The 27238-nt window shown below is 37.2% G+C and overlaps 1 protein-coding gene across 23 annotated transcripts in view; it reads right to left on the bottom strand.

Moving 5' to 3' along the window:
* Nucleotides 1–27238, bottom strand: part of NRXN3 (neurexin 3) — a 1532396-nt gene that overhangs the window by 765062 nt on the left and 740096 nt on the right. For all 23 annotated transcript variants that reach the window (XR_005363605.1, XR_005363606.1, XM_038545444.1 and 20 more), the window contains one exon: nt 13586–13705. Coding sequence is in view for 21 of the 23 variants with exons in the window: in XM_038545444.1 (XP_038401372.1) it covers nt 13586–13705 (120 nt within the window). In the remaining 2 variants the exon portion in view is untranslated. The remainder of the gene's footprint in view (nt 1–13585; nt 13706–27238) is intronic.

Raw genomic sequence — 27238 nt, 5'->3', positions numbered from 1 at the left:
TTTTTTATTTAAACTGCTACCAGGAAGAAAAACTCTTCATAAATCAATACTCTGCTTTACACCTATTATTTCTAATCCTGTTAACAAAATTGAAACTTTTGCGAGGTACATATTGGGGAGTTGTGCTGCATTAATTGCCAAAGGCCACCGAGTTAGGAGGACAGGAGCCAGGATTTGAACCCACTTTTTACTCTTAAGTCTACATTAATCCCCCTTTTGATGCTGATTCATGCTGTCTCTCAGTTCTAAATATAAATACAATGGGATTTGAAGAAGAGATCAATATGGACTAAAGTGGCCAGAGAAAACTCCCCAGAATAGGTGAAACTCGGTTGGATCCTAAAGCCAGGTCAAGGAGAAGGAAACCTTCCAGGGGGGAGGAACTAGAGAAGCAAGGGCATAGGGGTATAATGATCATGGAAAATGCTGAGACAGTGACATGTGACAATGAGAACATTGGCCTTATTAGATGGCACACAGCCATGAATATTAAAGGAAAGGTGGTCAATATAGACAATTTTTTTAAAAAAACCAAGAGTAGGATTTGGGCTACAAGAGCAACCCCTGGAGGTTCAGGGTGGAGGAGTGATAAGACAAAAAAAAAAAAAAATGCTCTGGGAAAACTAAACTACAACTGGTACACAGGATAGATTTCAGAAATAAAAGCAGGGAGGCCAACAACAGGGAATTCAAAGACTGCCAAGGAAAGCAGCAGGGAGCAGCATTTTTAACACACCCTATGTTGCCCAGTTGATTTTCACTGTCATGGCTTCAGTAGAACTGCATGTGATGCTCCTTCCTGATTTTCTCTCTCTGAAGAATCTGTCACCAAAACATTCCATGTGACAAGAGATGCAGCTTTAGGAGATATAGCCACAATCAAATATTACCTAGGAAACCAAATATAACTAAATGCAGAATGTTACCCCACACTGGGAAATAGCTGTGAGATTTGGTTATAGCTGTGTTTATTGTTCATTAAACTTTATGTAATAGGAAAATATGCTAAATTAATCCAAATGCAAATTAAATAAGTTAGATGTTGGAAATCCATGTGGTGTGTTGAGGGGATTGGAATAAAGCCTCTACCATCACTGAGAGTTTGTTTGGCAAACTCACTTATTTTAATACCTTCTTTTCCATTTTCCCCATTCTCAGTATTTTCATGAGTCAGGGACAACAGGCATGTGTGATGATATGTGTGCTGAGCTGCAGGCCCTTTTACAAAGGCCCCGCAGTGCCAGGGCACTGATGTGAGTTTTAACTATATGATGCACTTGAGTGCCACATGTGGAAGCCATATGGGAATTTCAGGTAGCAAGAGAAAAAAGATTATTCTTAAGGATAAATAAATCCCAGGTCCCTGCCTAAATCCTTTTTCAGAGATAAAATTGTATCCTGAATATTGGGTATTCACATGGAATAGAGGGGCTTTCTTCCAAAAATTCTCAAGGGGAGACAGATATCTCATCTGTGGCCTAGGAAAACATATCACCTATACAATTACAGATAATACACAACTTATCAGTTGATGGAATGCAGCCGAGAGTTCATACGTGACACTATTAAGACACAGAAAAAAAGACATTTGGATAGAAAAATTATTTAAGAACAATTAGAAAAAATCCTAAAGGAAATTTGCATTTATTTATAATATGTACATATGCACATATTATTCTTTTTTATTTATATGAATGTGTATTTAGTTTTACTCATATAAGGATATCTGGGTAAAACTGCAATTTTTTATTTAGTTAGAAGCCAGTTACAAAAAATACACAGTGAATTCACTAGGAAATAGTGCTGAGAGTCAGACACTACCATTTCCTATCAATTATCCTGAGCGTTTTTACAGTTTACTAGGTTTGACTGAATTCTACTGGAAAGAGATTTAAAATTTTTGCAATCCACAGTGTACAAAAATCAAGAAATATTTGTGTTTTACATTTTTCAGTCTGCAGGGCATCTAAGTGCTTCAGTCATATGTTACTAGTTTGGGCCAACATGAACTCAGTAGAAATTAACAGATGATGTCAAAGTAGAAGAGTTCTACTGCCTACACAAGAACTCTAGAGTAGACCATTACAAGAAATCTTATCATATGGAATAAATGCAATGTCTCTTTGGAAGTGTATGCCATGGAAGGAAAAACAAAATAAAACGAAAACAAAAACCTGGGACCCAAGGCTCCTTCCCCATAATACATTATAAGGGTCTTTGCCCTTCAATTAAAATCTACTACAAATCCATTTTACTTATATACATATATGTATAACTGCTCAGAAATGGCAAGGTTTTCTGCAGAAGGGATAAGGACAAGAGAGAAAAGAAATGAAAACATCTTGACATTTCTATTTTTTATCTGAACGAAAAAATTTCATAGTGAGATGCTCATTATAATTTCTGTATGCCCAAAGCATTCTGTCTGGCAAGAAAACATCTAGTCCTGGTAGAAATACTATTCATTTTATGAAAAGAACACTAGGACCATTGCACAACTTAGACTCTACAAATATGCAAGACTCAATCATTCATCCAACAAATATATTTTAAACATCTATTCTGTGCTTGACATCATGCATATTCTGAAACAAGATCATATAAATAACTGGTAAAAATCGTACATGTTTTTCTATTACCGTATATTTTACAGATTTTCAAGTGAGCTTGTATAACCTTAATTTTTTATAATAATAAATTTATTTTTTATTGGTGTTCAATTTGCCAACATACAGAATAACACCTAGTGCTTATCCTGTCAAGTGCCCCCTTCAGTGCCCGTCACCCATTCACCCCCACCCCCCACCCTCCTCCCCTTCCACCACCCCTAGTTCATTTCCCAGAGTTAGGAGTCTTTATGTTCTGTCTCCCTTTCTGATATTTCCTACCCATTTCTTCTCCCTTCCCTTCTATTCCCTTTCACTATTATTTATATTCCCCAAATGAATGAGAACATATAATGTTTGTCCTTCTCCGATTGACTCATTTCGCTCAGCATAATACCCTCCAGTTCCATCCATGTTGAAGCAAATGGTAGGTATTTGTCATTTCTAATGGCTGAGTAATATTCCATTGTATGCAAAACCACATCTTCTTGAATAACCTTAATTATTAAAAAAACTATTTAAAACTAAAAGGCATCAGTAATGCAAGTTACCCTCATTTTTTGTATACATGCATCAAAATAATAAGTGCACATCAGCATCTAAAAATCAAAATAAGAACAGTCAAGAGTCAAAACACTCCCTGGCATAGAAACACATCCACTTTTCTAAAGTCTTCCTTTTTTTTGTTTGAAAACACCTCTTAATTTCATTTGGCAAAGAGACATGGATCAGGCAGCAAAGATCCACAGGATAAAGGTAGGTGAGAAAACAAACTATAATTCTAGGTAAAGAAAATAAGAACAGCTAACTGCAAGAGCCAAATCAATCCCTGCACCCACTGAGCTTAATCAAGTGTTATCAGAGGGACTGGAGGGAAAAAGCAATGGGGACCTCATAAAAGAAACTCGGATGAGGAAATATTTGACGGAGACACATTTGCAGGTATGTAACTAGTTTGTGCAGCTTCTTTGGCTGCAGAAGGCTCCTTGACTGAAGAACACCTATAACTACAGTTGAAGGGTCTTTTCCTTTCCCCTTTCCCTCCAAAAAAAAAAAAAAAAAAAAAAAAAGAAAGAAAGGAAAGAAAGAAAGAAAAAGAAAAAGAAAACAAAAAACAAAAAACAAAATACAGTTCCTGAAATATTCTACAATGCCAGAGCTATTCTGGGACTAATGCAAAGCCTCACTTCATTCCCAGAAGTTGTGGCTTAAAGCATGGCACAAGTTGTCATCCCTCCACCACCCCCTACTCTCAATCTCAAGGTGCAAGGTAAAAAGAAACAGGTGATGTCCACTTCCAACCTAGATAGAGTAACAAAGATTGGATCCACAATCAACTTGAAACAATAGATGTGAAAGATTCACAAGACACTGAACATCAGGCAAAGAAGGACAGGGATTCCTGAGAGGAAGAAAATAGACAAAGTGAGGGCTCAGATTTCCTTCTTTTACTGGAGAGAACTGCAAGGGAGCAGCAGGGAGGAGTCCCCAGGTGGAGACCCACAGATTCCTCCAGATGAGAGGAGCTAAGGGTCAGGAAAGGACAAGGCAGCTAAAATGCACAGTGACATGGGTGAGTCTTACATAGGTTCTCTGGAACTAGAGAAAACAGAAACAAAAAATCACATACCATGTGATTCTATTTATATATAGTCAAGAACAGACAAAACTCATTTATGCTGAAACAAATTCAACTAGCAGTGGCCTCTGAGAAGAGAAGGACTACATGAGCACAAGGGAATTCCCTGGGAAGATGGAACTGTCTTTTATCTCAACAAGTATGATGGTTACATGGCTATAAATGTTTGTCATAATGCACTTAAGATATACATATTTTGCTGAGCGTAAATTTTACCTCAATCAAAAAAAATGCATACAACCCACAGGAAAAAAAAAAAGTTAAGAGAAAAAAGTAAGGAAAGGAAACCAAATTATACTTATTAGCTCTATTTTACAAGAGAAAATAAAGTAGTTGATATATTTTCCCCTTTGCGTATAAATAAAAATAAACATAGATGGAAATAAATGTAGGGAATTATAAGTCTATATTGAAAAATATATTAAAATTGTACCTGTATGTAACTAACAAGGTAATATGAAATTATCTTCTGTGAACCAATAGGCTCTCAGTAGATTATTGCCATCGCCATCAATAAGTAGCTAACCAAGCACACCAGAAATAAATGGGCTGTAATTAAACATAGGCAATAAAATCAGTCTACAAATGCAGCATGTTAAAGATGGCTGAAGTGAAATTAGGGAGGCCTCAGATTCCAACAATTCACAATAATCCCTGGTAAACTACAGGACTCTGCATGGTGGAGACTATTTCTCCTTGAACTGTAGGTCCAAGTGTCAACTGGGATTTGCAGAAATTAGCATTTTATCTAGGAGTCTCAGCTCATTTCCATGGAGGGTTATACAAAACAAAAGCTGCAAGTAGTCCTGACTCTTGCTGAATCTTTTTGAATTCTGCACTTGTATTAAAATCAAGTGACCTGTGATACAAAACTGTGTCTTCCTGGTATCAGAGTAAATTGTAAGCAAGAGTGATTCCCAAGGGAATAAGCTAAAACCCACATCTATGAATCTGCCCCCCTAAGAATACCAGCACCATCAGCCTTGCTCCTAGAAGACCCTGAGATTAACTGCCATCTCCTGACATCCTGTTAGATACACCAAATATCTATGGTCCAGGAATAAAAAGCAAATGAAAAGAAATAACTTTGGCCATTACCTTAGGTCCTGCTAATGCCTGCTGGTTCATGAATGCTTCTCTTTCAGTGTTTTACCTTCTGGATCTTGCATCCTATGGTACCAGGCTGCTCCTCCAGCCTTTCTGACTTCTCTGGACTCAGCCCTTACCTGCCCAGACCTACCAAACTTGCAAAATGGAACTTTGATGGAACTCCTAATCTTATTACATGAGCAGATCAATCCTAATGATGCTCTTATTTAAAACAAAGTAAAAAGTGTAAGATATATCCCTCCTACCAAATAACAATGTAGATACTAAAAATCACAGTGTAATTGATACAACAGAAGTAGTCAAGTTCCATGGCAAATGTAAATCTAAACTCTCATGCATCCAGATGAGTCCTCATTAAGAAGCTTTCCTTGAGGCATTCAGAAGACACCAGCAGTCCAGAGTTCAGACTTTGCAGCCAGAGATATAAAACTGAATCCTTGTCCCCCCACCTAATGGTTTTGTGACCATGAGCAGATCACTTGATTTTTCCATGTCTCAGTTCCCTCATTTGTAAAACTGAGATCATAATAGTATCTACTTCCTAGGGTTGTTAAGATGACAGGATAATGCAACAAATTCAATACAGTGTTTGCTACACAGTTAAATGGTTGAAAAAATAAAAGGTAATTGTGTATGATAGAAGTATTCAAGATGACAAAACGGATCTGAAATTGAATAGATCATACTACTATTAATAAAAATTACCCAAAATTTAGGGAAAAAAGGCCAGGAGAGAGCTGTGTGCCCTTTCAATGTCATAGAAATTCTGACACTGTTTTAACAATACTACCCAAGAAATACTTACTTATATGGGAAAATGTATCTATGACTGATATTTACTATTCACTGGGGCCCACATTCTGCAAGATGATTAACCTGTTGATTTTTGTTCAGTAGGCATATAATGGTTGATACAAAAGAAAATATCTAAAGCTAAGGGCTTTTTCCCTGTGAGACATTCACCAGTTTTATATTTAACCTAAATATTTAATATTCGTTTTAATGCCTATAAATATCCAGTTCCTCAAATATTCTTTTGTCATCTTGTTTATATTTTTACCATCTTATTGTTTTCCTCACTAAGGAGTTAAATAAATTTGGCAGGCATTCATCTTGTATTTATGTGAGTTATATTTTTAACTTTATGAAAATTGTATGAGTCTAGTTTTTAACTTTTGAAAATCACATTGAAAAATAGCCAATAGTTCCACATCGGCTACTATGTGCCATGACCTTCACAGAATTATGCATCCAATTCATCTTACTTGTGAGATAGGACCTATACATATCCACATTTGGGGGACCTATACATATCCATGTTAACTAGTTAATTAATTAATTACATAGTAATATAGCTATTAAGTGACAGAGTCACAATTTCAACATAGGCCATCCACTCCAAATCAGAGGTCTCATTCACTATGTTATATGACATATATAAAGATTGCAATAAAGTAAAGGAAAAAATGAAAATCAAAAGATATACACCAACAGAGAATAAATATATAAATATTTGGGGATATGGGGAGTTATCCTAATTCCATAATATCTCAAGATATTCTAACTAAAAAGTCTTATCTTAATTAAGGCAGAGATATCTAAAGGGTTCACAATTCCATAATATCATAAAATTAACAACCTAGAACACAGAGCTTCTCTTTTCCAACCCTATATTCTTATGCAATTGGGTTGTCTGTAAAGACTTGACAACCTGGCATTTTAAGCAATCTAGTCTAGTAATTAGTGATGTTAAACTCTTCTTCTTTCTAGTAACTATTAAGTAGTAGCCAATCTAATAAGAATGTGAGCTTTCACATCAGACAAACCTGGATTCAAGTCCTCACTCAGCACTTTCCTGTGTGACCTCAGTGTCCCCATTGTTAAAATCAGGACAATGGTATTTTGTAGGGACTTTGGGATGATTAAAGGGATGACATATTTATAAAGGTCCTAGTAGAGTGTTAGGAACATAATAAGGACTTGACAAATGTCAAATATTATTAGTTACAACAAAAACTATCACTACTTCTATTTATTAAGTACCCATCATACTCCTTGTTCTGTACAAAGCTTCAAGAGGCTGTGTCTAACTCAATTTCAGTGTTAAGAGTTAACATTGACATTTAAATTAGTTTGATTCTAAAGCTAATTAACTTAATGGCTCTGTTATATTTTATAATTTAATAAGTCATATACATTACAAGTCAACTTTTTAAAATTTTGGTTCATTTTAAGTACATTTTGAAGATAAATGTCCAACAATGTTTCAATGAAGGAAGATTTGGAAAAAAGAGAAGGAAGAAGAAGAAGAAGAAGAAGAAGAAGAAGAAGAAGAAGAAGAAGAAGAAGAAGAAGAAGAAGAAGAAGAAGAAGAAGGAGAAAGAGGAGGAGGAGAAGGAGAAGAGAAGGAGAAGGAGAAGAGAAGGAGAAGGAGAAGGAGAAGGAGAAGGAGAAGGAGAAGGAGAAGGAGAAGAGAAGGAGAAGGAGAAGGAGAAGGAGAAGGAGAAGGAGAAGGAGAAGGAGAAGGAGAAGGAGAAGGAGATGATGATGATTTGGGGCCTATTAGTCCTCATCCAGGACTCAGCATGGAGGGTTCTATCCCAAAGAAAGGAGCACCATAATGTATATTCTACTAATGAGATGAAGAAATCTAGTATTTTTTACAATTTGAAAAATGCATATCATGTAATGTGAAAAAAAAACAGGGCAGAGCACAAACTTTACACAGAGCGTGATTTTAACCATGCAAGTGCTTAGAAAAAAGAATAGAAGGAAACAGCCAGAATATTAGCAGTGGTTGCAGCCTACTTCTCTCTCTCTTTCTTACTGGAATACTATCTTTCCTTTCTGACCTTCTTTCTTACCATATATACTTATAAAGTACTTAACATTTTTTTCAAGATTCATCTGTCAATGAAAAACTTCTTAATAACAGCAGCTCTTCTTGATGAAGCCTCTACCCTAGGGACAGCCTCTCTATTCTATGAGTCCTCACTACATATGGTTTATATTTCTATTGAAGCACTTCCACCTGTGTCTTCCCTTGTTACACTGTAATGTCTGAGAACAGGGGTGTATCTTATTCATGATCATATCTGCAAATAAGAAATCTCTGGTGAGTGAAGAAATGAATAACTGATTAAGCGTCCTAAGCAGCAAACAACCATCTTAATACTAAATTTCTCAGATACCTGTTTGCTGGACAGGCAGAGCCTGAAAACAGAGGTAGGAATTAAACACATAATAGAAAATACGGACACATTGTAGTCTGGTATCTTTGGAAATTATTATTGGACAAATAACAACCTAGCTTCATAACATAATGCCAGTGTGTCTATATGGACCCAACAGATACAATGGACATACGCATGCCTATTGCCTTGTTTGTACACTAAGTAATGCATATATTGCTCATTTTTTTCCTTGAAGCCTGAATGGGAAATGCTTTTTTAACAGATTTAATCAATACACCAACCTACATTAAAAAAATAAATAAACCCACACAATAAATAAAAAGCAAAAGGCCAATCAATAGCCAACAGTGCAGCTTAACAGCCACTCCACCAGAAAACTGTCTGAAAAGGTGCTTCACACTCCACTGTCTGCACGATCCACAGCTGCTTGCTATTGATTTGTTGCAAGCAAAGAACATCTATTATTACATGCCAGTGTGAACCTAGCAATTTCTCCAACAAGTAGCCCGCAATGTATGACTAGCAATGTAGCGCAGGTAGCCAGCTGCTGAGGGTGGGCTGAGGACCCACATTTATTTCCTTCTGTTCTTCCCACAAAGCCATTATAAACACCCGATTTCTAAGTCCAGTAATTTGCTGTGTTTTAAGCACTCACATGCCACAGACTGTTCCACATTCACTTCTCCAGGGCACAGAAGCAATAATGAGACCCCAAAATTGTATACAACTCAAAACAGTTGTCATAAACATGCTCAGAGGTAACTATGGTGGTAAGGATTGATGTGAGGTATTTAAAATCACTATTTTTCACAAAGTCCCTGAAATGACAATGCTTTTGTATATCTGTAGGTACATGCAAGTGACTTGGATTTTGTGGAACCTTTTGTGGTGCTGTGGAGAGAGGAACCCAACAACAGTCTGCCCTGCCCACATCACAGGAAAGGGATTCTAGATTTGCCTGATGGTGTGATGTCTACAACATACTGAAATCTTCCAGTCTCTCAGTCCTGATGCTAAATATCAGTAAGAACCCAATATCCAAAAAGAATATCCCTGTGAGAACCTTTGTAAGGTTCCATTTTTTGTTGTTGTTGTTCTTAAAATGTAGCCCCAATATTGTGTCCTTAAGTTGACATTCAGGCGGTATGCACCCGCTGAGAAGTCAGCCCTCTCTGTTTCAAATTTTTCAGAAGAACTGAAGATTTTCTTTGGAGGATGTTACTGGTGTTTCCTTCCATAGATCTTACCGGATCCCACGTGAACTCAAAATTACTTCTGGGATTATTTTCTTCATTATAGTTTCAAAACAGTCCTAAAAGTCACTTAAAGGAAACTCCCTGTGATTTTGCTATTATATGAAATGGTAGAAGATCGTATCTTAAAAGTACCATAAAACAATTAACAAGTCAATTATACCTGAATTTCCAATCAGATGATCTTTGTCTTCTATCCAGTACAGAGAGTCATTCTTACACAAGGTAACCAGCCATAGAGGGTACATGCCACATCTTCACAATCACTGTATCAGTTTTGCATAGCTATCTTTATAAGACTAAACCTGAAATTCACCCTACTGTCTCCATCAACCCACCATGCTGTCATAGAAAATGATGGAATAAAGTTAAGCCCATCCATGCTTAGTCTACTCATACTAAATGAGATATAGTTTTTCAACATAAACTCTACTCATGGAGGTGATATCTATGTGACAGCACCTCGAAATCATCAAGCAAACACCCAATTTGGCAAACAGGTAAGAAAAATCAAAGGTCATGAATGAAGGAACCACTGCTAGGAAAAATGTGGAGAACCTAAAATGCAAACATTTTTTTAGAAACTTGCAAATCATGCCTGGATATAAGTAACTTTTCTATACACGATGAGCTGAACTGAATCTTTTATTTTGAAAAATATCAAAACCTAGCAGTTTCCTATTGAACGAGTTTCTATTCTTGGATGTGCAGTAAGAAATTGTGATGTTTTCATTTCCATTAGCTGAGATCAATCTGTTGTCTTGAGAAATAGCTCATGGAAAATCAGAGAGCCAAACCTTCTCCCCCAACCCCACCCTCCCCCAAAAAAGTCTATTGTCATTAGATAGAATCCTTAACCAACCATAGGATCCTGCAGCAGCATTATAAGAAATACAATGTATTTTAGATATATGCAACATTCTATAGAATACACTATTCCTAAAAGTCAGGTAAAGGCCAGATTTCTGTGATGATACTCCAGTTATAATGTCATGCGCTATTACTGTTGTTTAGGTCAAAGGCAGGCCACCTGTGGCATGCATGCTACCAAAATAATTACTAACGGCCTTTGTATTCTTCCATATAAGACTCAGCTCTGCTTTTCTCTACATTCCTTCTTCTTTCATCCTTCCTCTTTCATTCACTTATTGTATCTTTTTCCCTTTCTTTCCATTTTCTCCATAATCTTTGCCAAAAATAAGCATGAGCTTTGTTCAAACCTGCTGGTGACACTGAAGTGAAGGCTCACCTCTTGATGCAGGCTAAGCTACCCCAAATTTGCTAACATAGGCCCAGAGAAAATCAAATAGGTAACTTAATTTTGAAGATATTTGTGAGATAAAGTAGTAAATTACAACTCTAGAAGTCAAGGTTGATACAAAGTAATGATCTGTGATGTAAAGAGGTAAGGTTGATTTGCTAGGTGAGCAAACTGGTTCTGATGCTCATTCCCAAATAGAAGTTCCCCTGATATTTTAGATGTCGATCATTAGATATAGAGGCATCTATAGCACGATTTTAAGCAACCTAACATTCTGATACACACGGTTGGTTTCATTAAAAGTTTATATCTGCACTTTACAGTTAGATCCAGTATATCTGATCTCTATATATTCTTTACATTCTGCAATTAAAACATACTTGCTCACATTTCCATATAGCCATCTAATCACAGAAGACCTAGTCTGCTCTCTACGAGGAGATGAGGCAAGCAGATTCTTTTAATGACTTGGGCTCAGAGGTCTTCTACAATAAAAAATTCATGTGTATTGTCTACATAATAAAATCCAGAATACATTACCCTAGGCCTGTATATCTCAGAAACATTTTTGAAGCATGATATGGCATTGTCACAAAAGAAAGCTTACATTTCCCAAACCATTCTAGTACTTCATTATATGTTGACAAATTGTTCGAGTCAGATAATGCAACAGTTTTCATTCTGAACTGAGACACAATCTGCTCTTGACAAAGTCAGAAAAAAAATCATAGAAAGCCAGAAAGAATCCTGGTTGATTTTTAGCACAAAACAATGCCTGGAACTGGGTGGCTGAAAGGAACTTGTCAATGAGAGAAAAATATATACGTACCTTCTGAAGACCATGCTATTCACCACAGTTAGAATAACTTACCTTTCTATCTTTTCTGTGTGTGATCTCGTCCTGACCATTTTCTACCAGAAATGGTACGTATTTATGATATGGAATAAACTTGGGAGGATAAAGAAGCATTATGCCATAATTTAGGATAAAAAACTTTCCTAATGAGTACTGTGTGGACAAAGGGGATGGAAAATAAAGAGCATATAGGACAATTCCCTAGATATTCTGGAGAGATCCATACCTGCCTATTTCAGAGGAAAACAGCATTTCCAACTTATACATGTGGAAACGGGACTTTCAATAATACCAAGTACGTGGAATGAACAATCTGATTCCAAAACTTTCTGCAGATACTGTCCTTTGAGCTACAGATCTAGAGGCACATGCTTACATTTAGATCAATGAGAATCAAATATGTTTCTCTCTACATTGACAGAGTCCCCACTAACTTCTCCGGGTATATCTTAAGAGACTGGCAGAGCACATAAAGACAAAAAGCTATGAGAAAAATGAGAAATAGAACAAGGGGTATCTATGCACACGAAAAAAAAAGTTGAGAAATAGGGATTCAAGAAAAACTAAACATGATAGAGATACCATTGTTATCAGCGCCTGCTCCCACTTATGCAACCATAATATGACTTTAGGATTTTCTCAGATAACACCATGAATCTTTTTATAAAACCAAAAGGCCAACTGACTATAAGTTCAGTTTGTAAAATATAAACTCCTACCATAAAGGCTGCATTTAGAAAACCAGAAGATCAACAGGACCCACTATGTCAGGAATTTCAACAAATCTCTTTGTAATTGGTATTCAGAAAATTCAGGTGTTTGCTCATCTTTAAAAATAGCCATGTTAAAAATGAAATGAGAAGGAAGTGAAGACACAGGTTATAGATTGCCACAGAACTGATATATCTCCACCATCAATTCTCGAATCACCTTCGTAAAATCAGTCTTCTAGAATTAAATCAGCTGATGTGCCTTTAGTATTGCTAGTGGACAAAAATAAGAACCAATTTCAATATGGCTCTCTTCCAATATGAACCAAATACACAGGTATATACATATAAATATATTCACAAAATAGAAATGCATATATAAACAGAATGACTAGGTACCTATAAACGAAATAGATATCAATCAATCTAGCCAGAGGGAATTTCTGACATTTGAAAAACCCCTGAGAATGCTTTAAACTCTTCTAATTAGAAGAAAAAATAAACTCTGAACGTCTTCACCATTTGGAAGACCTAAGAAGTTCTCTAAATTCAGAATTTTGAGAAAATAGCTACAAACCTTAAATATACTCTAAATTCTAGACAATGCAAATGGGAGAGTTTCAAAATTGTTATCCAGATGACTTAATTAATGGAAAACTGAACTCCTCAGAGCAAAAAATATTGCTTGAATTGTTTTTTGCTTCTCAGCTACAAGCAATCTAATCTAAAGAAAAACACAGGGAGTAAGCAAATGGGAAAACATCTAGTAATGTTGAACAAGAAATGTATCTTGTTCTTCCATTAAGAGCACCAGTCCTTTATTTTCCAAGTTTCTGGAGGAGGAAATTGCTTACAAATCTTTCAGAAGAGCCATCCTTTTACATAATATCCCTTAAGATTTCTTCAAACCTCTAAACAATGAAAAAAACTCCCAAGTATGAAAAGGTTGTACTCACGATCATTGCACTGGTTTCCAGAATACGAGGTCATGGAACAGTCACAAGTGAAGCCTTCCCACTGCTGCATGCAGACTCCCTGGTTGGCACATGAATCTTCCTGGCAGGTGGTACTTGGTCCTAGTAATTCAAAAGAAGAAAAGGAGAGAAGAATAAAGGGGAGAGAAAAGTGTTAATAGTTAATCAAGTTCAAAGTGAGCACTTGAATTTGCTACTCTCATGCCCCAAAACATTCAAAAACACAACCGCCAAAAATGTCAATTCTATATCATGCAACGAGAATAAGTACATACAAAAGACTACAGAAATATACACTTAGCCACAAACTACCAACAGTTACACACAGAAGGGAGAGGGCTGAACACATTGTTCTCTCTTAGGCAGACTTTGCAAAAAGAGCTTCATCTTTACCATCCAACTCGAAAGATACTTCATTTGGAACATGGTCTTTCAAAATGTATAATGGAAAGCAGAAAAATTTTTCCCATGATTCTTATGAATTAAGGCATAAAAGTCCCTGAAGCTCGCTTTATGACATTAAAAACACATTTGATGATATGAAGAGGAGAAGGAAGAGGAGAAGCACATAGCAGCCAACATGTACTGGTATTTTGTGGGTGTTAAGTACTGGGTCCTAAGCACTTTGTCTACATTATCTCATTATGCTCTCCAGTGACACTAAAAGTGAAGTAAGTATGACCATCCATTTTACAGATTAAAAGAAAAAGAAAAAAAATTAGCTCATACAAGTAGAATAATTTACCCAAAGTTATACATTTGGTAATGAAAGGACCCTGACGTCCAACTTAGGTAAACTACCACTTGACACCCAAGCTTTTAACTATATCAATCCTTCTTGGAGTGTTAGCTCTCAGACCACCATCACCTGGGAAGTTATCAGAAATGCAAAATATTGGACTCCAGCCCTGTTGAATTGGAAACATTGGAAAGAGGTATAAATTTGTGTTTTTACAAGCTTACAGGAAATTGTGATGCTGTCTAAAGTTTGAGAACTTGTATATTGCATCATGTTGCAGCCAAAGTTTCACAAAAGGGTATATTCAGAAACACGGTACATATGCCAGAGGATGCAAAAGATAATTATTTGAGGGATAGGAAGAAAATAATAAAATTACATTCATTTAAATTTTTCCTTTATTATTTCTATTTTTGTGAATCTTTCATAAGCAAATAATATTTAAGTACAGTGATACTTGTATCTGGTATATAAATTTATTTATACATTTATTTTGGGGGCATTCTCAAAATCTTTTCTAAACATGAGTAAGCAACTAAAAAAGTTTGGTGATCTTTACCTTATGGATTGTCGTTAAAATCTCTCTTTAGGTCAGCCTGGGGCCTTTCTTTAAGTATTCACTCTTTTTCATTTCTATCTTCTGCCTTAACCTTGAGATTAAAGATAAACCTGCACCTTTGGAATTATCTGAGCTACTAGGAAATATCTTAATATTCAGGCTAACTCTCAAAGCACCTCAGCAAAGGAGGTGAGCCCTTTGACTCATCCAATGTATTACTCAGATTCTGATGCAAAAAAGCACTTGACAGAGTAAAAATATATCCATTGCAATAAGTACATATTTCACAGTTTCCTAGCAAAGCCTCACACAGGCACGGAATATTGAAATGTATGCATGCAGAGTCCTAAGGATGCATGTTCAAAAGAGATACAAGACTATAAAGGATTTGTCTTCTGGGTGGCAAGACATTTTGTATTTATTCATCAAGGGTAGGAGCAGTACAGGCTGTCATTCCTAATACAAAGCTATTAGGATATGACATAAGAAAGTTCAAGACAATTACTAACACTGGGGGAGCAGCATTACTGCTGGGTCTCTCAACTCCTATATGCCATGTGGTTCCCCCATGTGGAGATGAAAGGAGGTTCATGGTCATGTTCTCAGTGGGTCTTAAACTTGAGCATTGTGTAGTACAAGTTTCATTAACAATGGCAAATCAGGACAGCTTCTTTCAAAGGATAAAAGTTTCTGAGAAGTCCATGGGGCTCCCTGACCAAACAGCTCTTACTAGACAATGGATTAGTAATTCAATTGTACTCAAGAATCAGAAACACATGGAAGGCTTTCCCTTGAAAGGCAGCAGAATAGCAAAAACGTTGGGAAAACACAATAATTCTGTAAATGTTGATTGAATCTGAAGTCAAAGGCTTTTCCATGCTTTTCCCTTCCCATCTAACTAGCCAAGTTTTCACCATTTTTCAAGGACCGGCCCGAATGCTTCCCCTGTATAAAACATTTCCCAATAACTTTGAACAATTCTCCCACTTCTTGGTGGCCATGGCACTTATTATTTGCATCATTAACAATGACATATGATAATATTCAATTTAACACTTTTTTACACATTGTGCTGTCCTCTGCTTATATAATCCTCTAATTGTTTCATTTTTTTTTTAGTATTTTCCCCCAAAAGATTGAATGCTGCCTGTTGTTAGAAATCATAATACACTTCGATTATATCCTCGCTGTGTTAAGTGTACTGTGCCAGATACAGAGAAAGTGTTCCAGCAAAGGTTGAGCTGATCTGAACTACAGCCCCCTGATATGCCTGTGTCTCCTCCTGTCAGAACCTGAGCATGGGTTACTATCTGTGCTCCTCAAAGGGAGCAATCTGTCCTTTTCATCAGAGGTTGGTCAGGACTCTAAAACAGAGGGAATTATAGGTTATTTTCAAATTCCACAGGATTTGTTTTGTGTGCATTAGGTAGTGAATGCCATGCAGAACCAAATAACCCTCTAAGACTGACTATACTGTGGTCACCTCAGAACAAGAGTGGTTTCAATGAGGGAGGGCTAGAAGAACCTGCAATGACTCCTAGTTGATCTTAGACTAAACTTGCATTTGCTATTGAGGCTGAGATTCTAGGCTCCTGCCAACCCCCTCCAGCCTCATTTCCCGCTACTGGCCTCCAGTTCACAGTGCTCCAGTCATTCCTTCATCCTTTCACTCCCTATCACATTGTGTGCCCCTGAGTCAGCAGCACCTGTACCACCTGTGGGCCCATGACAAATGTGCCTTGTCAGGCTCCATCCAGATCTACTGGCTGGGGGCAAGTCTCAGGAATCTGAGTTGTGGCAAGCCCTCTGGGTGATTCTGAGGCCTGCTTACATTCTAGGACCTCTGCTCTTACACTTCAAGACCATACCTACCGGGGCACCTGGGTGGCTCAGTCAGTTGAGCCTTTGGCTCAGGTCATGATGCCGGGGTCCTGGGATAGAGCCCCGCATCAGGCTCCTTGTTCAGTGGGAAGTCTGTTTCTCCCTTTTTTCCTGCTCATTGTCTCTCTCTCTCTTTATCTCTCGCAAATAAATAAAAATTTTAAAAAAGAAAAAAAAGGCCATCTTTAACTTAGAGATCCTCTGCTCTTGTTCTACCTACAGCCTGAAATGTCCTTCCTGCAAATTTTCAAATGACTGGTGCACTATGATATTCTAATGCTCAGGTTGAAAATGGGCATTCTGAAGGGCAAACTATATGATTTCACTCATATAAGGAATATAAGAAATAGTGAAATGGAGTATAGGGGAAAGGAGAGAAAATGAGTGGGAAATATCAGTGAAGGTGACAGAGCATGAGAGACTCCTAACTCTGGGAAATGAACAAGGGGTGGTGGAAAGGGAGGTGGGCGGGGGCTTGGGGTGCCTGGGTGACAGGCACTGAGGGGGGCACTTGATGGGATGAGCACTAGGTGTTATGCTATATGTTGACAAATAGAACTCCAATAAAAAAAATATACAAAAAAAGAAAATGGGCATTCTTCAGAATCTCCTATTTCAGGAGGTCCCCATCAGCATTTCCTGTGTTCTCTGTCACATCTTCTTCTTTATTTAACTCAACAATTGCACTGCCTATAGCTAAGTTATTTTTTTAAATTTTTTATTGTTTGTCTCATCCTACCCAAATTTAAGCACTGTGAGGGCAGAAGTCTTGTTTGTTTTGCTCACCTTTATATCTCTAATTTCTGATAAAGTATTTGGTATAAAGCAAGAGCTCAGAAAATATTGTTAAATGAAAAAAGAAAAAGAGAGACAAAACCAAAAAAAAAAAAGTCACTCTTTTATGATTTAAAGTCAAGTGGTTTTCCAAACTAACAATTTATTCATAAAATTTACCAATATCACCTCATACAAGCAATTTTCTACTTAGAATCAGTTTTGGGGGGGAGGTGGTGGTGGTGGTGGTATTTAATTGACCGCATTTCCTCCTCTAATTTAACTATTAGACTCATTGAATCACACCAAACATTGAGACAAGGATTCTTTTGTGTACCCAGTGTCCAGAGATAGTACAAACTGTTGAATGAGAAAGAGCTTGGACTACACTCTAAAACACTTTCTAGATGATAATATAAGCTCTTGGTCTTACTTCAAACTACTTAAGTACATCCTTTCTTGAACAGATTATCTTTTATATCTGTATCTGATTCTCATAGATAGCAGTTTCTCCAGCATTAAAGAGAGAGAAAGAAATTAGAGAAACCGAGACGCATGCCAAACTTCCCTGAAAAAAAGAAAAATAAAATCTTCAACAATGCTTCTAAATGTGCATCACTGATATAAAATGATCTCGTACAAAGAGGATATAATAATAATAAAACAAGGGATTTACATAGCACTTATGTGCCAGACACTGTACTAAGTGCATTTCAGATATTAATGCAATTAATCTTCATAAACACATGATGAAACAACTATAATTAAATGTATTAAAGAATCAGAAAACAGGAATGTTTTTCTCAGGAAGATATCCAGAACTTTACAAATAAAGGAATTTTATGACTGATGATCAAGTTGGAAGGCAAGAATTTCAGAGAAGTAAACTAAGTCATAGAGTTAGTGATTTTTTTGTGAGGCCCCCCAAAACAAGTAGTAGAGTCAAATCTCAAACCCAAGCTTGCTAATTCCACAGCTAAGCCACCTAATCTTTACTGCTAGGAGTAAACCAGAGAGTGAGTATGTGTGAGAATGAGTGTGTGTGTGTGTGTGTGTGTGTGTGTTACCATTGGATTAACAAAAGAAATTTAAATATAGTATGTCTAGTCTATAACCAGAAAAAGATGATATTTTAATGTTAAACTATGTGGGGTTTTCTTCAAGGAAAATTTCCAAAGTCCATTTCAATTCAAAATTCAATAAAAAATTAACAGGAAGAACTAGTTTTATCCAATTATATATAATACCAGAACAAAAATCTGTATCAAATACATATACTTATAAGACACTCCTAAGAACCTAATAATACTTTTGTCTAAAACATTCTTCCAAATCAAACTAAAATTGCAAATATTCTAAGATAACATAAATCTTCAGAATTATATATTTAGAATGTTTTTAAAATGACTATTAATAGCTTAAAACTACATTAAAACTTTAAGAAACCCTTGTATAGAGAGAGTGTATACTACTTTTGTATTTGATATGTAACCAATCCTCACTAAAATAGCCACATAGTCTTTTGAGAAAAGATGATGACTTTTTTTTTCTTTTTTTTGGTCTAGTGGTGAAGTGACAAGGCAACAGAAGTATGCATGAAAAGACTAAACAATCCTCAGTGATGTTAGTACTTCAATTTCTAACTCCCTGCTCTGCTTTTCATTCACAGAAAAGCATCACGTTGTGTCTTTTCTTTTTCAGATGATATCTCTGATGGCTGCCACAAATTTCCCATCAGTCTGCTTGAATTTGGTATTGTTTTTTTTTTTTTTCTCTTTAAGAACTGTTCCAGACAGTCATTTCATGCCTGTTACTGCTAAAATCTACCTTTGCAGTACATGCAAACTGATTCAGTCAACTCCTCTTCATGGTCTAGAAAATCAAAAGTTGACAGACTGTCTTTTATGACTTGCAGGTCCTTGAGATAGAAGTCCTGCTGGAAGCACAGGACACTTCTATCAGAGTGCATTTTCCTTCTGTTATTGCCCAAGTAGGACTTAACCAAACCTAGGCCTCAGACATCCCAATTTAAAATAAATATTATTAAACCAGCACTAGTTGGTCTTGGCCATAGTGGAGTGGTGGGCTTGGTGCCCGGGGGACTCTGGGGGTGGCACATAAGCTCTCATTCCCTACATCCACTTATCCTAAAGGGTCAAGGCTAATAGCCCAGTGGTAGGTACATGGCAAGGCTGGCTTAATAATATTCATCATCTTTAATCACAAAGCATGAAGTGTTTGTCAAAGGATTCAGAATCCATGAGTGAAACCTGAATGTGTAAGCATCATCACAACAGACCTCTGTGCCAGTCAAAGGGTTTGTCCACCCCTTACAAAGCATAGCTACCATGGGAGAAGTCTTATGAGAGCTGTGATGGACTGTCCAGAGAGATCTTATCTGCCACCTGCAACTTTATTTTCTACTCCTGATAAGTGCATAAATCTTTCCACTTTCACATTTTAAAATTTACATTGTTTCATAGAGGAAGAGCAGTAATGGAGTGGTAAGGAAGAAAAAAATAGAAAAAGGAGAATGAATACATATAGATATATGTATTTGTGTGTGTACATATGTATGCAAGACTCTTATCAACTTCCTGAGCTATCTATAGTCTCCACTGCTATAATATAAGGATTTAAATGTTGAGGCTTCACAGACAGTGCCTGTGACATTAGGGATAGCCTGCTTAGTTAGCTGCACATATGTCTTGGTCTCTGCAGCAAAGATCTCTGTAGCTCTCAGAATAATTCTACATTTATAGTGTTGGGGTCCTTTTGGCTTTTCTGAAGACAGCCATTTACAGACAACATAAGATATGTCCCTTTTAATTGCCAGAAACCCAATTCACTTCTATTTAATTTTAAAATAAGAAAGCAATGACCTTTAAATGTGTCAAGTGTCCTTCATATAGAGCCAACTGAGAAGTGAATCTTCTAGTTCCCATTTTACAGAAGATTAAACAAAGCCAGAGAACAGGGTCCTAAATATTATTATAAAATTTCATTGGCAGGGGTGCCTGGGTGGCAGTTGGTTAAGTGTCCCACTCTTGGTTTTAGCTCAAATCATGGTCTCAGAGTCCTGAAATCGAGCCTCATGTACTGCTCAGCTCCCTGCTCAGCAAGGAGTCAGTTGGAGATTCTCTCGTCCTCAGTCCCTCCCCCCACCCACACATACACTCTCTCCCTCTCTCAAATAAGATAAATAAATAAAATCTTTTAAAGCAATTTCATTGGCAGAAAGACCTAAGAGCAGCTGAATTCCCAATGTTTTACTTTTTTTTTGTCTTGAAAGCAAGACCTATGCCTTCTAAATGCTCAGAAAGACATCAAAATTGCTCCTAGCAAGTATGCTTAGGTGTTTATGGTTTCCTCCTCTCAGATGAAGGTTCAAAAAAAGTCCCTCCCTTAGGATAATGAGTGAAAAAGACTAGTAACAAAATCCAATATTCTGGAGACACTCGGACAGTTTCAATAACACCGCTATTCTCCTCAATCGCTCCACCCCTCTCATCAAATACTGAGTATAAAATAAGTCAAGATGGGCATGGGAATTGCTTGAAACCAAGATCCTCTTATGAGGTCTTTATCTCCAATGAACTTTGATCAATTCTGTGCAGGTAAATATTTAACAACCAGAACAACAAAAAAGCCCTGATTTGTAGCATTTCTCTAACCTGACTTCCATAGTGTAAAATACTCCCACCGTGGCCAATTTCAAGCTAAAATATGTTATATGATGTTAACGGGCTTGCAAAATTCCTGAAAATTCCTGGGCTAATACAAGCTCTAGTACAGCACTCCCCGTGATGCTCAATGAAAGATGAAGTACTCACACTTTATGAGTAAAGCAATTTACTCAACATAACACTTCCATGACAATGGAGGGATGGTAGCAAATGCCTGCCTTTGTTAGGGTATTTGCGGATATGAGAGAATGGCTAGCATCATAACATCTTGCTTAACCCTGGTGCCTGAATCATAAAGATCAAATGATTAGATCATCTTTTCTTTTAAAAATCATGAATAAATCATCACAAAGTCAGTGCTGCCTCAGAAAATGTAAACTGAGGCCTCATGTTCTGATTTTCCTTCTTTTTCAGCACTGATGTACTAGTCTGTTGGGATAAGTAGAGGGCATTTTTAAAAAAGAGAGAAGAGGTTTCAAAGAGCAAGCTCAATGAAAGGATAGCTAATCTAAAAATATTTTGTTTTAAAGAACATTACTGCAACTATCATCTAGAACTTATTGAAATAGTATTGACATAAACACCATCTACCATAAAGTCAGCTAGAGGATATTCTCAAATACCGTCTGGTCATCTGTGTAGTGCCTCTGCTTTGGAAAGAGATAAATTCACCCTCACACCATATGGGACAGTAGGGAAGAGGTCATAGGCTTTAAAACTCAGCTTTTTCACTCACTAGCAATTTGATCCTGGGTTAGCCACTTAAATTCTCTAAACCTGAGTTTTCCCATCTGTATAATGGGGATAGAAATTGTTGCTACCTCACATGATGTTAGGATTAAATGAGATAACATACATAAAGCCTATAAAGTCATCTTGAAGTCGCAAGGTCATGGTCATGATGAAGACACAATATACCAATTCCTCAGCGTGGGCCTACACTAAGTAAAGCCTCAATGAAGGGTATTATCAAATCTGCTGGGGAAGAAAATCAAGTTCTCTCCATTTTAGTTGGGAGTATAGTTGGTCAGGAGTCCAGAAACAAGACACATTAAGGTAGTAAGTCACAACAGTACAGCTCTCTTGTAAGAAGCCTTTGTCATACAATGCTAAGGGGCAAAAGGCAAGAACCTTTGGAAAGTTCTATTTAATACTTATCTCTTCTTATTTCCCATACTGCAAATCATCTCTGAGAGACTGATTTCACTAGGTCAAATACTACATTCTATTACATAAAATACAATGAAAAATGTGATAAAGCCCTTAGCTTTGGAGAAAATTAAGTGAGAAACTATATTCTTCATGGTTAAAAAAAAAAAAAAGTTGCAGAATGAAATCCCCCTTAGAAGAGTTTGATGGCAACTCTCATCTAAAATTACTTGAAAGGATCTTCAGGTTTTTAAGGTATCCAAACCCAATATATTCATTGACTTCCTCAAAATACAAAGCACTTAGAATCAGATTCAATTGATCCCTGGTTTCCCTACCCATCCTCTACTCCATCTGCCCACTATCTGGGCAGAAGAACAAATCATATTTCTAGAAAATAACCTATTCAACTCCAAAAATAGAACTTGTTAAGGGGAATTATAGTGGAAAGTGGGGAGAACATATCCTTACTAATTATCTAACCCCATAAAAAGCTATTATTTTATTTCTTATAGTTCATAACTCATTTGCTTCACTCTCAACATGTCAAACAATGTTTGTCTGATAGTTGTATAGCTCCTTTCTTATTGGACAGCTTTAGGGGATCTCTCTAAGAATACCTCTCTTACACTAAAAAGGAATTAAAAATCACTTCCAAAAGGTCCCTAGATACTGTCACTCTATTCAAGGGACCCTGAGATTCAAGGGACTGTATTCCTCAGGAATGCAACACATCCCGCCTGTCTCAAGGGAGCATCTACTCTCACTCCTAACCTGCAGGGATACAGAATCTGGCCTGACCTAGGACCATCAATGAAGTTTTTCCTTGACACTTTCCATCATCATGTGTAAAAGTATCTGCTACATGAAACAGAGTAACAAAGTTGGGATGGAAGGGAATCAATCAGGAGAAAAAGCTCATTTTCTTCTTCATTCTTCAAAGGTCTCATCTGGGAAGGAGACATGTTTACCTTCTTAGCCACCTAAAGAAACAGGTATCAGGCTTAAGCTTCTTCCCTCAACCTTGGAATATGCTACTTCCCTCCTAACTCTGTTCTCTGTTTCTAGTTCCTTTCCTTCTTATCCATTCTCCACCTGGCATCAGAGTGATCGTCATAAAATGAGAAGCTGTCCACCTCACAGTGCCCTTAGGTTTAATATCCAACTCCTCACATGAGTAGTCAGTCATGGCTGGCCTCCATCCTACTGCTACAGCTTCATCTTTGACCAAGTCCCCCTCATATGCATATGATTCTAACCAAACTGAGCTTTGTGTTGGTCCTGAAACTAGCCAAGCTCTCACATATGCTTTCACTTCTCATGCACCTCAAATATGTTATCCTTCTGACTCAGCTCAAAATCTGCCTGAGAAATATCTGCTGAGTACCTACCATGACCACTCCACACAGTCCAACAGCCATCCTCCCTGCTCACACAGCATGCTCCTTCTCCATTCTAGAAAAGCAAGGTTGATGCTGCATTGTCCATACTGGCTGATCCCCTGCCAACTTGTGATGTCAGACTGTATCACACCTGCAATCCCAGTGGCTCACTGAGTGCCTGATACACAGGAGTAACTGAGTTCCCATTAAAACTGAACAACACAATCACTGGAGAAGCATCAATCAATTAATGGGATTACTCAATCAATCCCCACTACCCAAACACAATGATAAGAGGATTCAAGCTGTTGACTTGTCCAGACTCATCAGGCCACTTCCCAGACCCCAATATTATACCTCCTTCTGAATACCATTTACCTTTACATTTCAAACTGTCTCATTTCTCTGTCATATGTTTTTACTGTCCCTCACACTTATTGGTAATTAGTACATCTGTGCCCACAGGTTGTAGCTGAAAAAGGTAGCATGAGTAATGGTCCGAATCCCAATGTCAGGAGAAAAAAAAGTAAAGGAATTTGAATCGTAAAGGTTTTTTTGCCACAAAATGGGGAAAGAGTAAGATGACCCAAAATAATTACAAATAAAAGCTCCTATCACAAAGAGACTGTCTAGTCATTATAAGAGTGGAAGAGAGTTTGGGTCAAGGAGGTAATAACGTAAAAATCATACTGATGATTCGTTGGTTCTATAAATGGCAAAGTTAAGATATTCCAAACTATTATGTTCTTAAATCTATACTATACTCTGGATAATAATTTACAATAGGCATAGAGATTAACAAGTTCTTTGTATTATTCCCACAAACCATTTTTCCTTTGGATAATAACTTTAAGATCATTTTAGTGCATGGGGAGCCCCTATGTAAAAAGGACTGGGCTAGGTTCTAGGGATTCAAAATCCACATAATTCTTACCATGCAGAATAAAGTCTAGGAGGAGATGTAGTTCTCTAGTTTTATCTAATAAATCTGATCATAGCAAGCTTTGATATCCTTGTATTGTCTCTTCTTATAAGTCAAATCCTGCCCCCCAACCCCCACCAGTTACAGAATATTATGAAGTAGACCTATTTTGTAAATTGAGCAGAGTGTCTGAAAAACAACAGCCTTCAGTATTACTGAAAATCTCCTTACATTCTTTGAAATAGAAAGAAAAAAAGAAAGAAAGAAAGAAAGAAAGAAAGAAAGAAAGAAAGAAAGAAAGAAAGAAAGAAGAAAGAAAGAAAGAAAGAAAGAAAGAAAGAAAGAAAGAAAGAAAGAAAGAAAGAAAGAAAGAAAGAAATTGAAAGCTGTTATACAACTACCTCGGACTTAAAAATACTAATCCAGTGTCTGTTCTTTTCATTAATTTTATTATGAAATTTTCATTTCATTAATTAAACTTTCATTAATTTTATTATTACATCAGCATATATGTGACTCTGCTAAGAAGGAATGGAGAAAAAACTTTCAGGAAAATAGCTAGGGAGAGACCTCATTTGATTGATGTCTACCCAAGGCATGGACCCACATGACATATAGTAAGTTGCAGCAAAGTAAATTATCTTTTAGCTGAAAAGCAGTGTTTTTAAAACTACCTTGGTCTTAGCCACTTTGCTGCTTGCAAACTCGCAGAAGCCATCCAAAACTCAACCCTCTGCTGGCCTATTAGCCAAAAGATGCCTAAAATGCCTTCTTCATTTGCTATTCTAAGTAGCCTGACACAATAGGACCAGTGGCCCATTACAGACTTTGGATGGTTCTTCTTTGAATGGTAGAAGTAGTGTCTGTGGTACATATTCACTGACATCTAACATGCAGGCATTTTAAAGGGTATTCAGGATAAAACAGACAGATTCTCTTCTTCCCCAAGAGTACTTTTTCCTTTAGATCACAAAACAGGAAATTAAAGTGCTCAACCAAAATCCTTGATAGGAAACATAAATCTCTAGAACATTTTAATGACATTAATATCTCCCAAATGCCTAAAAATATTTCTTTAAAATGAGTTAAGAGAAAATGGCATTCTCTTTCACAAGGCCCAAGCACTCAAAAGTCCTGAGAAATGACCTCCCTGATCCAGAAAATAATAAATTAAGAACTCAAGTGGCTTTTTATTTTTTCTTTTTCTCTTTCCAAGTGTTGCCTTCATCTATGGTGAATAAATTAAAAAGAGCTAACCCATCCAAAGCAACCACTTGGAGAGGTATTAACCATTTGCAGAAGTGGATTGATATGCTTGTGAAGATGAGTCACCTTATAGGATGCTGTCAAGCCTCTTTAGTCCCCCTAAGATGGAATCATGTTCCCATCCCTAAAACGTCTTGCATTTGTTATTTTGCATTCAGTGATATGGGTTTTCTGCCTCTGTTTCTGAAGAACACAGGGTTCAGCCCCCTCCCCAAAACCGATGCTGTCCAAGAGGTGTGACAGCTTGAAGGCCCTTAAAGAAAAGATACCAAGGGTTACACAGGCCATCTTTCAGTCCAAAGTGGTAATGGGAACAAGAACCTTCTCTACCTTGCAGGTCAGCTTTGGTCAACGCAACTTTGTTAGCAAAAGAATAGGAAAGGCGAAAACAATAACCAGAGGTTAGTAAGAGGTAGAGTAAACCAGGGTAACATTACAGAAATGAAAATAACAGTTGGCATAAACAACATCACTCAGACAGACAATTAAAATGCTCTATAGGTTCTCCAGAGACAGCACAAATGGGGGATGCACAGACCAGGACAGAGCAGGTCTCATTAGAGCCACATCAGCAGAGCAGGGGCAGAAAAACACCGGACTTGACAAAGCACAAGCAGTGGTAACAAGAGCCTTCCCACATCCACACAGCCAACCCCAAGGCATATGGTCCAGAAAAATGATTCTCCATGAGTCAGGATAGAAATCAAGAAATAAGGGTAATGTGTGGCCAGACTGAAAGACACATGTGCACAACCAGACCAAGCCCACAAAAATAGTTCTGAACACCTAGGAGTTAAGTATGGAAGAGGTGCTTGGGAACACTCCATGTAACCCCCTGCAAATGCCACCAGGGAATGTGGCACTGGACCTGGGCATGCGCATCAAGGTGATTTGAGAACTCCAAAGAGCTCAAATTTGTTTGATTTGTAAGAATATAGCCAAACCCAAATGGCTACGAGCTAAAAGGCACCAAGTCAATGTCCTTTTTATTGATTCATGCCAGTCTCAAAATGAAGCACGTGTGTTTCTCTCAGATGTTTACCATTTGCAATTGTGGAATCACATTTCCAGCCAATGCATGCCTTGGTCTCTACAGCAAAGCTGGTCTCAAGATAGAGGTATTTACCAGCTGAGAATAGAACCAGGCATTATTTCAAAATTCCTAGCCCAAACTGAGAGGCTGCAAGTCACAGCTAGATGTTGGCTAGATTGCCCAGAAATTGTTCTTAATTTCTGAACTATTATACTCTGCATAAAAATCAAAACATAGTTTGAGA

The sequence above is a fragment of the Canis lupus genome, chromosome 8 (genome assembly GCF_011100685.1).
Source record: "Canis lupus familiaris isolate Mischka breed German Shepherd chromosome 8, alternate assembly UU_Cfam_GSD_1.0, whole genome shotgun sequence".
Taxonomy (NCBI): domain Eukaryota; kingdom Metazoa; phylum Chordata; class Mammalia; order Carnivora; family Canidae; genus Canis; species Canis lupus.
The sequence above is the reverse complement of the archived record's forward strand: the minus strand, read 5'-3'. Positions and strand labels throughout refer to the sequence as shown.